Source organism: Stegodyphus dumicola, chromosome 1, assembly GCF_044657685.1.
Source record: "Stegodyphus dumicola isolate Sdum_Otavi_A_Nest chromosome 1, ASM4465768v1".
Classification (NCBI taxonomy): Eukaryota; Metazoa; Arthropoda; class Arachnida; order Araneae; family Eresidae; genus Stegodyphus; species Stegodyphus dumicola.
Window position 1 is genome coordinate 118,691,375 of NC_140768.1, and position 14,877 is coordinate 118,706,251.

The 14,877-nt window shown below is 32.8% G+C and overlaps 1 protein-coding gene across 2 annotated transcripts in view; it reads left to right on the forward strand.

The window, feature by feature from the left end:
* Nucleotides 1-306: 306 nt before the first annotated feature.
* The window catches only part of LOC118187770 (synaptic vesicle 2-related protein-like), a 119,130-nt gene continuing 104,559 nt past the window's right edge, over nt 307-14,877 (forward strand). The window contains exon 1 of one of the 2 annotated variants that reach the window (XM_085819746.1): nt 307-801. In XM_085819746.1, the coding sequence (XP_085675872.1) occupies nt 711-801 (91 nt within the window). In that variant the 5' untranslated portion in view covers nt 307-710. The remainder of the gene's footprint in view (nt 802-14,877) is intronic. The other variant, XM_085819745.1, reaches the window with a different exon arrangement.

Sequence of the window (14,877 nt, forward strand, 5' to 3'; positions counted from 1 at the left end):
TAATAACTAGACAATACTTAAAGCTTTCCAACATAATAAAGTAAAATTAAAAGAATATTGTTATTTAAATTAAGATAATACATTTAAAAAATTTTAATTGCATTCATAATGCTTAACAGCATCACGAATGCCATTCATTTTAACCAGAATTTTGAAATTTTTATCTATTATGTTACACAGATGACAAGCTGTGGTATTTAAAAATATTTTAAAGAACATACTCCAATATATATGTTGAACTGCGTGAAATTTGCAGATTAAATAAATTTCAAGTGGAACATAGCAGCTTTCTTATAGTGTTAGTATCTATTCAGATTTTAAAATTCTATATTTCTGCTGTCTTTTTTTGTTTTTGTTTTTGTTTCAGAAAAGTACAATTTAAAACTATTTCATAATAGTTTTTAGTTTTGAATTAACTTTCATTGAATTTAAAGGCAAAAAGAGATAAAAATAAACAAACAGCCATTTTGAAATTTATGCAGCTGAGCTAAGTCGACGACGTACTTTCACAATAAATCAGCATTGTTAAAGTATAGGTAGCTTTTGTTTCCTGCTTCAATAAACAATGCGAAAACACGTACTTTGTGTGTCTCCGTTAAATGGCGATTTCCAAGCATTTGACTTTAAATGGTTCACGAAATGCTGAATAGACTGTATTCAAAGAACACTGTAAATACAACGCATCTTGAAAATTTTTGTTGGTCTTCAAAATGATAGAAAACAACTTAAGGCCAGGTATGTCAGAAAGTAACAGGACTGAAGTAGTTTTGGAAAATGGACCTACTGTTGAAACGGATGCAAGTATGTATGTTTTAATGTATGTTTTAAGACTTTTTACTGCTCGTTTTATTATCTCATGAATATAAGGTAGCCATATATATGGTTATCTTATATTCAGACACGTTTTTTAACATATATTACCGACAATGTATGAAAGTCGGCATTCTACAGAATACTTAGCTGTTTTATAGGATGCCGAAAACTGGCCGGCGGTGTATGAAACGCTTAATATTTTATGCATTTCCTAGGCCTTCTATGGAATGCCAAGCGACAAGCCGCCAAAGTATGAAGTATATCTCCAATTCGTTTCAAACACCCATGCATTTAATACATTTATTACATAATTCTATACATTTTCACACATTGTTTTCTTTAATAAGAAAGGCATAAATTTTGTTTTGTACAATTTTCATCTTTCTTAAATATTTTGAATAAAAGTTTTTTAATGACATTATTTTATAATTTTAAAAATAACATTCGCATTTTTGGGGAATGCACGGATTTTGTAATAGCATTATCGTGATTTTTTTAATACTTTATTAAAATAGCATTTGTCATTCTCTGGAATGCGTAGGTATTATATACTATATCTACAGAAAGTATATAATAATTCTAATATTTTATACCTTGCTAAAAATGGCCAGGCATTCCATAACATGAGTAAATATTCTACAGAATGCCAAGCGTTTCATACATTGCCTGCGACATTTATATGTCCTCAGAAGTCTTATCCTGCCTTTAATTTTTGTAACTGTTAGTCGGTTACATTTATTTACAATGCAAAATTGTTTTAAATGATGCATTTAAATGATTCATATTTTTAAACTAAAGAATAATTTTATAAAAATTACCACATTTAACTTTTTATGCCGTCTCCCGATACTTATGTTCAAGAAAATTTTATACTCATTATGAAAAAAATAAAAAAATAAGATGTTTAACTTCTGAGATGTTTAACTTCGCAAAATTTGAAATATTGGACGTTATTTTCAAATGAGTTAATAAATAAATTGTAATAATTCGAGATTTTAATTGTTCTATATTCTGTGAATATAATCTTGATTTTGATAATAAAATATGACTGATCAATATTTTTCACAATAATCTGCATAGAAATTTTTGTCACTTAATCTCTTAACATTAAAAACCTTTTTATAAATTGATATTTTATTTTTAGTTATGAACACATGCAAATATTTCTATGTTCTATTTACGCGCTGTTCCTAAATATGATCCCCGACTTTAATACCAAATATCTCGGTCAATTTTTATGGTACGGGAATCAAACACTTCGCGCTTCATGTTTTATAACGAATAAAAGATTTTCCTGAATATATATATATAGGGACCATAGGAATATATAAAAAGTTTAATTTCGTATTTCATACACAACTGAATATTTTCAAACTTAACATGCAAATCACGCAGGTGAACCGCTCAGGGATAAACAGCTTTCTTGTGGATTGTCACAGCTTTCTCTAAGCTACAAATAAACAGACTCTTTAAACGCAACTTAACCTTCATTCTGGTGATGGTTATAGAAGAAATAGAGGGTAGGGGTAAATGTTTACAATCAGGTGCCCTTTTTTTTTTTTTTTTTGGCGATTAATTTTTGACGCCAAGATCGGCGCCAGGAAGGCACAATTTTAAGATGGCCGCTACACAAAAACAAAATAAAAAGTCAAAGAATTGCACAAACTCTGTGTCCATCATGTCAAGGAGGTTAGAATAGAAGGAGGGAGGGTTCGCAGTTTCCTCCACTATCGGGGAATGAAACTCCACCGAACAAGCGGCGTCCATGTTTGTAACTTCAAAACATTGCATTACGGCAGTGAAACGTACGTGTTTCTAAGCTGTTCCGTGCATGTAATTTCCAGTAAAAATATGTGAAATTTATAATGAAATGCTTTGCTATTGTTGAACTTTTGTTTTAAAGCAATAAAGATGATATCCATAATTTACTATGAACAGAAAATTATTAAGAAATAGTTCGAAATCTAAATGCATGTGTATAACATTAAATCCTTTAAAAAAGATGTTTCTGCATATTTCAAGGATTTGTTTAGGTTTTATTAGCAGCCTGTTGGGTGTACTTTTCCAATTTTTTGTTTAAGAAGTGATATTTCTGATTTATTCGCAATATTATCATAATTTATTAAAGAATTATTTCATATACATAGTTTAAGAGATAGAAAAGAAAGTTATTTTATTTTAGTATGCTTAAATACTCCAGATTTAAGCTGCAATACACTAAAACAGAAATTCACATATTTAACAATAATTATCTAAAAAATAGTCACAGGTTGCATTTTTTTAAATGAAAGTTTTAAATATAGCCTTGTATAAATATTAATAAAATAAAACAGATTTCTGTGAATTTAATGATATCAGTTTATTCGTATTTCATATTTATGAATCTCATAGAAATTGCCTTGAATTAAGCTTAATTACAGAAAATATACCTATATAAATTCTTGGATACGTCTTTCCACATTTTCAATTGTATTAATATTTTACTTACTTTTATCGCTATACTGCCCAGAAATTTGTAAGTTTATGCAAACAATTTTTTAACAACAGAATAGTTTATCTTGATCAAATGCACGAATTATATTCGTAACAGTTCAGGAAACTTAAAAATGAATAATAATTAATACATGAAGAAAAGTATTACTTTATTTAACACCTTTACAATTCATAAAAATAGTAACAATTGTTTTCTTACTTTCCATGAAAATTATAAAACGTTCAAATTATACAATTTAAATCTTAGCATATATCATTGTATATTAAGGAACGAAGATACCAGCTATAAACAGAAACATTAAAATGTATTTAACATATTTTGATCATTATGAAGTCCTTTTTTTTTTTCAAATCTGGAAAGAAAACAACACGACATTGTGATATTTTTCAACATATTTATCAAATTACATAAAAAAAGAAATCAATACTTACGCGTGGAAAATAATCCCAGGAATCTTTTTCTAAATTCTATTTGTGCATCCATATGCAACACAAGCTGACATGCTTCACAAAGAAATGAAAAAAATGTTGCAATTACAGACTTCCTTGAACAAGTCACAGCGATAACAGTAACATGGCCGCCAAGCTTCACCGTGTGAGTTGAACCTCCTTCTATTCTAACCCATTCTCCTATCTCTCCTTCCATTCTAACCTCCTTGGTCCATGTACACATCGATCTGTTTTCACTTAAGCCCACCACCGGCCGAGCGGTAAAGTCGCTGAACACTGGTAGTTCGGTCTGAGGTTTGAATCCCGCGAACGGGCTAGCTGCATGGGCGTTTTCGTGGTTTTCCCCATGTGTAACGTGTATACGAGCCAGTTTCCCTTAGAAAGTCCTCCACGAAGGCACCCCTCCCCTTATGCAGATAGCCCTCGAGGCTTTGCCATAGTCACACACACACTGTTTTCACTTAAAGAATATCCCAGATTTGCACAAACTAGGCATTGCGTACTGCCTTAAATTTGTTCATGTACACACCAATCTATTTTCATTAAAAAAAAAAAAAAAAAAAATCAGGAAGCTAAAACCAAGTTAAAACTATCATGGTAACCAGAAATGAGGTTTCATCGCCAAAATTTAAAAATATATATATATATATATATATATATATATATATCGCTAATCGAAGGGGTACCCAATTCTACACTAGAGCCGGCTCGGTAGGAATTCTAGGAAAGAATTAATACAAATATAACATGTTAGCTCAAATAATTCTTTTAGATATATCACGTAAGATACTGTGTATTTATATTTAATTCTTTCTCAAGCTACAGCCAGACGTTCACGGGGTTAGGTAAATTTTAAACGCCTTGTGCAATGTGCTAAAGTGGCCTTTGTTATACCCATGTTCTTAAGACGTACATTTGAACTTACGACAATGATACTTTTCGAAACGTTCCCAGAATGGGCTATATAATACGTTCTACAATACGTGCTAGAGTGGTGCATGCTAAAACCAGGTTTTTAAGATGTGCATTTCAGCGTACAATACTGGTACTTTCGAAATGTTTCCAATATTACTCACGATACGCTTAGAAGAATTGCCTAGCTTTCAGACATACATCAAATTATTCATTTTGAACAAATATCTTAACCGATGAGTTTTAGTTTGCTGCAGTATTGGTTATATAAAAAATATTCCTTGAACATCTACATTAAAACCAAGTTTACTCGTTAAATATCATAAATATAAAAGTTATTTGTTACAAAAAATATATGTAGTATGCTACTACATATTTAATATAAATTACGCAGAAGTTTCAAAAATATTTATAACCAAAGTATTTATGTTTATTCCTTTAACATAATTAAGGAAATAAACAAAAATATTTTGATTGAATTTTTGAATAAATAAAAATGATGATAAATCATTTAAAAATAAAAAAGGAAAAAATTGAGAAAAGTGTGGGCACTTTTCTTCTGAAGCGGCCTTGGCGGGAAGAAACGGCGCTAGCGCTATTCGGACTTACGAAAGTGGAGTATGTTGCCAAATGGTGTAAACACCCATGAAAAGGAAACCTTGAGGTAAACGACAAAACGGCCGCCCAGACGGTATAGTGGTTAGGGAAGCTTACTGCGATACCCAAGAGCCTAGGTTCGAATTCCGGAGAAGGTATTGATGTTTTTAAATGTATAACATCTTTACGGTATGAGGGCCCTCTAAATGCATGGCTAACTAAAAATAATCTCGAGAGGTTAGTGGCAGGGGAAGTGGTGGTGGAAAAACCCTCTAACCCAAACCCCTGGGTGCTCTCCATAAAAACTGGGGCGGAAATGAGTCGAAGTCGTACTGTCACCTATATGGTGCTCAAGGCTCTTGCCAACGACAGGTGCAATTCTGCACTCCTTGCCACGATGAATTTTGTGAGCTTGTTCTGACGTTACTGTCAGGCAAGTGAGATAAGTCGCAACAAAACAACAAATGACAAATTGGCAATTCATTCAATACCAATTGAACGCAAGCTATTTTGTAAAGACATTAGGTCTTTTTTGGAAGCAGACAAGATGAAAAATATGCAATACCTTCGCCGGGAATCGAACCGCGGATCTCTAAACGCGCTGAGCGTGCAGATCACTACACCACGAAGGCTCGCTAAGAAGGCGGGAGAAATACCTTATATACTCTCTCTTTTCAAAGGACGACTGCGGTTTTTAGAGGACCCAATCGCCAAATCCTGGGGGAACTAAAAGGCTGTTGGATGAGGAGAATCATCATCCAACACCCTTTTAGTTCGGGCGCCACTGTAGAGACATTAAGTATTTTTTTGGAAGCAGGAAAGATGAAAAATATGCAACACCTTGGCCGGGAATCGAACCACGGGCTTCTGGAATACGCGCCCAGCGTGCAGACCACCACGCTAGGAAGGCATGTCAAGAAAGCGGGAGAAATACCTTTTATACTCCCTCTTTTAAAAGGTGACTGTGGTTTTTAGGGAATCCAATCGCCAAGTCCTGGGTGAGAAGAATAATCACCCAACACCCTTTTAGTTTGGGCGCCACTGTAGAGACATTAAGTATTTTTTTGGAAGCAGGAGAAGTGAAAAATTAGCTACGCATTCGCCGGCAATCGAACCGCGGACCTTTCAATTACGCGCTAAGTGTGCTGACCACTACACCACGAAGGCACGTTAAGAAGGCGGGAGAAATACCTTATATACTCCCCTTTTAAAAGGCGACTGGGGTTTTTTTTAGGAGACCCAGTCGCCAAATCCTGGGTGAGGATGATCATCATCCAACACCCTTTTAGTTCGGGCGCCATGGTAACATTAGGTATTTTTGAAGCAGGCAAGATGAAAAATTAGCAACGCCTGCGCCGGGAATCAACCGTGGACCTCTCAGTTACGCACTGAGCGTATAGCTACGCCACGAAAGCTCGTTAAGAAGGCGGGAGAAATACCTTATAATTTAATATATGCGTATGAAAGAAATTTAATATAAACTTGTATTTGTAAGAGTATAGAATTTTATCCGTAATTTATTTAAAACAACAAAGTCTTTCAACAGAACTTATTTAATATGTACATTAATTATTTTTTATCATAATTATGTAAACAATTTATTTAAAATAATAAGCATACCGAAAACTTCTATTTATTATTTTCTTTAGGTACTTTTCCGTTTCGCCGGCTCAAATCTCGCCAAGCAGACTTTATTGGCGACAACATACAGTATACACATAAAAAAATGTTAACAAATGTTAGTTCTAAGAATTTTTTATTTGAAGGCATAAACATTTTAATATCGTTTAAAATTTTGTAAAAAGCAAATAAATTTGTAAAAAGATATTAATTTAAGAATTTTCATTAATTTAAAAAACCGTCTTTTTAAACATATCGGAAAATTAATGTTCTGATGGCGTCAGTTCGGCAGTTGCTAGTAATAATGTTTCAAACATCAACTATAGTGTTTTCTTACGTTGATGGAGTATTCTACAATTAAAAATCGCTGTAGTGACACAATGCAATTGCGAAAAACTAGGTAACTTAACTGCTGTTTCTCACACATGCGCAGATCAGTAAATGTTTATTTCTTGCACATGTGCAAATCGGCAACTGGTTGTTTCTCGGCAGTGCACAAAGGCTCCACATCCAAATTTTTCGCCAAGGCGCTATACAGACAAGTACAAAAGTGCGTCTCTTTTTGCATATACAAACAGTCGGAGTAAATATATTACATTTTTGTATGAAATTTATAATAAAAATGAAATTTAATCTGCAAATTTCATGTAACAGTCTAACACCCTGAAGGAAAGTTTATCACAAAAGAAGTTAAAATAATTACAATTGTATTCTATAATGATCGTCGCTGTCAGTTTTCATTTCAAAATTTCTCAGACAGTTTTAATAATTAATCCCCAGGAATAAAAGCTAAAGATTATATAAATGAATATTTAAAAAGAGTTGTTCAAAATACCAGAGTAAAGTGGCAGTAAAAAAGAGCTATCGTTTATATTATTCTAACACACATTAAAGAGACTCGAAGATTTGTAGAGTCACTAGCTCTCTTTCGGGGCAGGAAAGGTGGGGCAATCCGCTATTCTGGACCTCCCGATGCTAGCCGGAAGTGCTCCCAACTACACCACGAAGACTCCTAGTACGAAGGAAGAAAATACTTTACGTTCTCCCCGACTAAAGAACGACTGCTGAGTCGGGAACCCATTTTCCAAATACTGCCGGTTATAAATTATCGTCTACCCATTTCAGTTTGGGCACCAACTGTAGAATGATTTATAAATATTTGGAGCCAGGAAATCGAAGAAAATCCGCAGATGACCCGAACTCTAGACCTTCCGATTGCTAGCTGGACGTACTTTAAATTACACGACGAAGGCACCAGATAAAGAAGGAGAAAATACTGTTGCCTGTGCATGCGTTCGTAATAGAATGAATGCACACAGAACCGATAATAGGTTGATCAATTTCTTTTACCAAAAGGAACATTAGAATTCCGGAACATCAAAAATACTTCTATAGCTCCAAAAAATTACTCGTACAGCTCTTGCCAGTATCACATAACACAGTCAATAGATACACTTAAATTACTAAAAATGTTAAACACAATGCAGTGAAAATCGCAGCTTAAGATCGAAGGACATGGAAATATATCAATACTCCTTATTCGACTCTGTACTGAAGAACTGACAGCTGATGCTCTCTCTGCTTTTATTCAGTTCCAACCCGGCCGCCGAGAAATCTCTAGTACCTTCCATTTCTCGAAATTACTGGAAGGCATATATGGTTAAAGTTACATCTAAGGGCCGGATACGGTTACAGTTACACATAGGGATCAATTACAGTTACTCAGTAACGGTACCCATTAAGTTTCACAGGAACTGGATCAAACTGTCACCCAAACTTGACGAATTTTGGCGATTTGTCGCCAAAACCATCGCCAGATCGACGATATCCCGTCAATTTAGCAAGATAGCCATTTACTCACTGTTAAAAAGACTTGTAATCTTATTTTTCCACAGAACTTTGACTCTTTCAAGCCTTTCATGTTACATTATAAAAATGATACAACAATTTCACTAAAATTATTTACATATATACAAAATTCGTAACGATACCTTACATATTTACCCCCTTAAGGATGACTGAAGAGGAGAGGTCGGCCGCCCAAATACATCGGTGACAATTATCGTCCACAACCTTTTAGTTCGGGTGCCACTTTTAGAGTCTAGGCATTTTATTTCAGAGCAACAGATATGAAATCTTGCAATATCCTTACCCGGATTCAAACTGCGGATTTTCAAAATAGCATTCGGAAGAGCTTCCAATTACACAAGGAAGAGAAAAGTGTACTTCCTGGACTTTTCTTCTTTTTAATAATAATAATAATAATAATAATAAAAGACTGAAGGCTTTAAAACGCTTAGAAATACCGTATTGTTTCTGCACAAGACTTGGCTACAAATATTTCTAGCAAATGAAATGACAGCAATTCTAATTTTACAGAAAACTGTAACATCTTCTTCGAGGTGTTCATAATTATGTAAATAATTTTTATGTAACAGTTCTTACAGATATATCCGTTATTTCAAGGGTTCCACAAGGGTAAAAAAATGTACAATTTTTGTTTTAGGACGACATCCAATAAATAAATTTGCATATCCAGGGTGGGGGGGATTCTGAAAGGATTCAGATTTTAACGGTAGGCTGTTTTATAAATTTTATATTAGGAAGTTTATGTAGTTATATAGGAAGTTTAATATAGTTTATAAGTAGAAATTATCCATAGAGATGGCCCAGGTCGAAGAATGGAATATTTTAGAGGACATTAGATGGATAGACATTCAGACTCACGTGGGAGCGTTATATGTCTTCTATCTATTTGAAGAGTAAAAATATATACATTATTCAGTAAAAATAATGAATGCTTTTAATTAACTATATAATAAACAAAATGCATTTTTATTTAATTCCATCCAAATTAAAGCAAAAAAAATATTATTATTAAGAACTGCGTATTTTGCTTTTAAATAAATCTTTTGCTTAGTTTATTTATTCACAACACACACAGTCAGTTAGAAGAATAATATCTGATATTTTGCCGAATGATAACGAACTAGAATGAAAAGTGAAATAACGCATTGGAAGTGAACGAAGCAAAATAATTTTACATCTCTTTTGTGGTATTTTTTAAGGGGATTTAAAATCCCCAGTAATATTTTAATGCTTACCTTTTTACATAAAATACCTGCTAACCTGACATTGAATTTATTATGTGCCCAGTTATTTCGTTTTAACTTTACGTTACGTCTGATGACCATTTTGTGCTTAGAAAATTTCGTCATTGCCATTGTCTAAGACTTAGTTGTTTTTATTTTCTTTATTTTTGAATCTAACACAATGGACAAGAAACACCTTGTATGCACAAAGAAATCAAGCTATTTTAGAGAAAGACTTTTTTTTTCTTTTTTTTTCAGCTGTCATTTCCGAGAAATTTTAACTATACGGCGCCATAAAATCAAGGAAATAACATGAAAACAATAACGAGAATCGAGTTTTCTTTCTTTTTTTGAACTCTTTGAACTTAGGAATGGATTATATACCCTCATATTATCGGTTTGGAATGTGTATAGTTAAATGGTTATACATTTATGAGGAATTTATTGCTTTTGTCATGCACAGTTACTTTTTTATTCTTCGTCTCAGTAACAAAGTAGTTGAAACTGTGACTTAGCCAGAACTTTCGCCGCCCGGGTTGGTCTCTCAGCATGTCGCATGGGACGGTTCCTGAATTTGCCGCCCTTCTTGATATGCAAACAAATAACTATAAAAAACGTCAAAACGACATATAAAGAAATAAATTCTACGTTTATTTCTGAAGACAAACTTTAATTCCACCATTTTAAAATTATATTATTTTGCTCGTTTTTTTTTTTTTTTTTTTTGGTTTGTTCGCAAAAACATCGATGACATTGTAGAGGTGTATTTGATTTCTCTTGTTGTTATATAGACAGCAGAGAAATTTCTCAAATGCAAAATATATGTTTGTAGTTCTTAAATGCAGCTTATATTATTTTTACTTAAAAAATGCTTTTCACAGCTATTAATTGACAGGAAAGTCTTGCAATATTTGGAACTTTGTTCTGGAGATTGTATTTTATAATAAACTGCAAAAAGTTAAAAGGACCGGTTACCACTTTTCTGTTTCGATTTTCCTACCTATAACAGAGAAACAACAACAACAACAAAAAGAAAGAAACCCCACTGAAATACAACTCTCCTAACGAGAAATTTATCTTTATTGATGTTAACGTGATCATAATTTAGCTGATATTCTAAATTTTCATTCAAGCGTTTCGACGGAATAAAAAAGATATAAGAAGATATCTAACTTCTGAAATCTGCGGTGATTTCTTTGAATACTTTAACTACAATAAAAACTTTTCTTCTTAATTTAATTATTTATGAAGAGAAAATGTTTGAGCCAAAGTGCCAAATCTAGCAAACGCGCTCATTTAACAGCGCGCCAAATCTAGCGTAAGCGCTGATTTCAAATTGCGTAAGTTTAGATAGTTCTATATTTCATAAGACGCCATTGAAATACTAGTTTAATTTTTAAATCCTTTTTTTGTTATCCTATGGATTTAACAACTTGGGAATTGTTTTAAGAACGCGTTTTTAAGTATTGCACATACTCGGTATCCATGTAAACATCGACCTATTTTCACTTAAAAAAATCCCAGAATTGCACAAAAATGTCACTGCGCACACCCTGGACTTTCGACCTATTTTCACTTAAAAAATAAAAGAAAATTGACAAAAATCCAATTGTTTTTAACCCTTGTAAAAAGCGCCAAACAAATAAGTGGGCCGATTCTCCACTTTGCTGAGAATTTTGTCAAAGAAAAGGCATCATTCATTATAGAAAATTATGTTTGAACAACCGACGAGATGAAATTATGCTTTAGCGATAACTCGGTAGCGAAATAGCGATGCAGGAATTCATTCAGTTATGTTTAGCCTTTCTTTATATAAAATATAATAATGATCCGAAATAGTTATTTACTCTAATACTTCCATTCAGTTATGTTTAGCCTTTTTTATATAAATTATAATAATAAAAAGTATTATATGAAATTAACCTTTCATCTAAATTAAAACAATCTTTAGATAGTTACTTCCTTCCTTGCGTTAGGGTTGCCGCAATTATTTTTGGCAGCACTGGCATCAACGATAGTTTGGAGAATTTTTATATGTACTGAAGAAATTAAAGTAGCTACTGTCGATTACTGTTCACTTCCTTTCTATCGCTGGCTTTTAGCAGGCTTGCCCATAAATTTATGGTTATTCTCAGTTGTAAGCTAAACTTTCAGTTCATTAAGAATTTCACCCTTTATATCCAGCTTACTTGTTGTAGTGCGTTTTCTGCGTAAGTGAAAAAAAATCGAAAAGGGAAAAGATTATCATGGAAATGAAAATGAGATTGGATACCTTAAGAGTTTAGACAGAAAGGGAAGGTAGGAATAAAATTAGCAGGGACTGCCTTGATGCTGGAACAAAATATAATGAATTGCGAATAAACCACCCCTTCTTTTGTAAAATTTGACATCTTCAGTCCACGAAGTGCAGTTTGATGACTTCAAAGCGTTGATTCATGCCAAGAATAAAGCCATATATGGCTGTTTGACTTATGGAGCAGATATATTTTAAACATTCTAAGTAAACTCCTGGAGAGAAATTAAGCCCTTCCAAAATTACTAAACAAAATTGCTTATGTGTCCGGCACCCCACCAATGGCCTAATAGTTAAGACTACTAAATGATGGTAGTTGACCTACCTTGCGTTCAAACCAAGACGAACGGGCTGACTTCATTCTTGATTTTCGTGGTTTCGCCCATGTGTAACATGAATACGAATCAGTTTCCTTTAGAAAGTCCTCTACGAAAGCATCCTTCCTATTGGGCAGATAGTAGTTCTCGTGTCTTTGCCTACCTAACATAACCATGTATGTTCGATAAGATTCAAATTGGGTGATCTCAAGGGCTATTTCATAGAGAGCAGTATTTCAGATTCTAAGCACAGGTATTCCTCTTTTAACACGATTTCCTATAACACGGTTTCGCTCTTACACGATAAGAACATTTTGGAAACTCTCGTATAGCACAACATTTTTCTAGCATGTTAATGAATTTCCCAGTTTTATTCTAGCCCGTTAATGAGTATATATAAATACTTTACATAAGAAATATTGATTATATTATCTCCGAAGATTAATTTTAGTAGAATTATCTTAAAAGACTGAATCCATAGTTAGTAAGTTCAATTTCGAAAATTGTTTTAAAGTAACTTGAATGTAAATTGTTAAAAATGTTTAACGTGGACTTGAATTAAATCATGAATAACAAAATTTCAATTAAAAAAAAAAAAAAAATTAAAAGCAAGTAATCATTGCCATTGATCAGAAATTAGTTGACTTTTCAAGGGAAACAAACCAACTCCCGTTCAATGAACAATAATTAAGAAATAAATACGAAGATGTTTCGTCCTTTACTTAAGTAATAAGGGGATGCCAAACCGGCAATTCAAGCTAGGTTAAATATTTCCGTGAATAGAAGGGATCAAGACATATGTACCCTGCAGGAGGGGGGAAATAAGACAGCTTTATATCTCCCGTTCTACTTCGTCGATTGACAAAATTCAAATAGCGTTTTTCATGTCTCGAAAGCGCGACTTAGGATGTTTATTAGATTTATATATCTAATATATATCCTAAGTATATATCTAATATATATAGCGCTATTCTAACACATGTATTTTGACGCAAAATCGCACTTTTTCTGAATTAATATACCGATTTTTTTACATATTTTGATTCTACGTCTCAGATTATGCCTAAATATTAAATTTTGTAAAATTTGGTGCGAAATTTACGGAGAAATTCAAAAATTTATATTGGTACTGTTTTTTCAGTTAAAAATTTCTATTTACTCAATCGAACTGCGTAGTTTAAATAAAACGTGCATCGTTTATTTTATTTTTTTCCCAAATAGTTTCTTTATACTGTATTTTTTAGTCATAGTTATTTTAGATAATTTTTGAATTTTTAGACCTTTTTTTTTTTTTAACTTTTCGTGTTGCATTGTCTTTTCAGATACTTGTTTTAAAATTTTCTATTTATTCATTCGAACTGAGCATTTTAAATATATTTATTACTATAGATTTTCTAGAATTTGATTTTATATATTTGAATTGCGTTTCTTTCGGAAGGATACTTTGTGACCCAGACTACGATGCGTTTGAAAACTACATATATTAAAAGAGAAAATACAGTAAAGCGCAGTTAACAAGCCTTTCAATGTTCCGTTCAGAAAAGATAGTTTTTAAACTATAAAAGTAAAGTGTTTTTAAAGACACGGTTTTTCTCATGTGTAACGTGTATACGAGCTAGTTTCGCTTAGAAAGCTCTTCAAGACGACATCCCTCCTTTACTGCATATAACCCGACTTTGCCCTAACTTAATAATCTAAATCAATCCATTTCATCAGTATTTAGTCAAAGCCTTTATCAGTCTTTATAGGCTAGGCATTTTGAAGGCGTGAGATGAAAGGAAAGACTGCTTTCATCAAGTGGAAAAACGTCTTTAGCTGATATCTATATACGTCTCTGGATAAATTCTGGAATCTTTAAATAATTAGACTGAGAAATCATGGGATGCTCCGTTTATGATATAATATGATGTTCTATGAAAATAAAATTTGACCTATAAAACTTTATAGGTAGAATTTATACAACCATATAGTTGAAAACCAGTGGCTCTTCACTTTATTCTGCAATGATATCGTTTTGTCTTTTCCGTTAGCACAAACTCAGTTTGCTGCTATTTGCTGGTGTACACATCCAAGTGTTTTCTCTTTGAACATCCAACTTCCTTGAAGTAGATTTCCCTTTAAATTTTTGCTTCCCCCCTAATTTCCTTCTACATTTGTTTTCAGCGCTGACACAAGAAAATTAAGATTTTTAGATTGTTACATTTCCATAAATTTTGCATTCTTGTCAAATTTTTTTAAATATCGGTTGCATTAAATGCGTTTCAGCTGAAGACAGCTTCTAGACATTTTA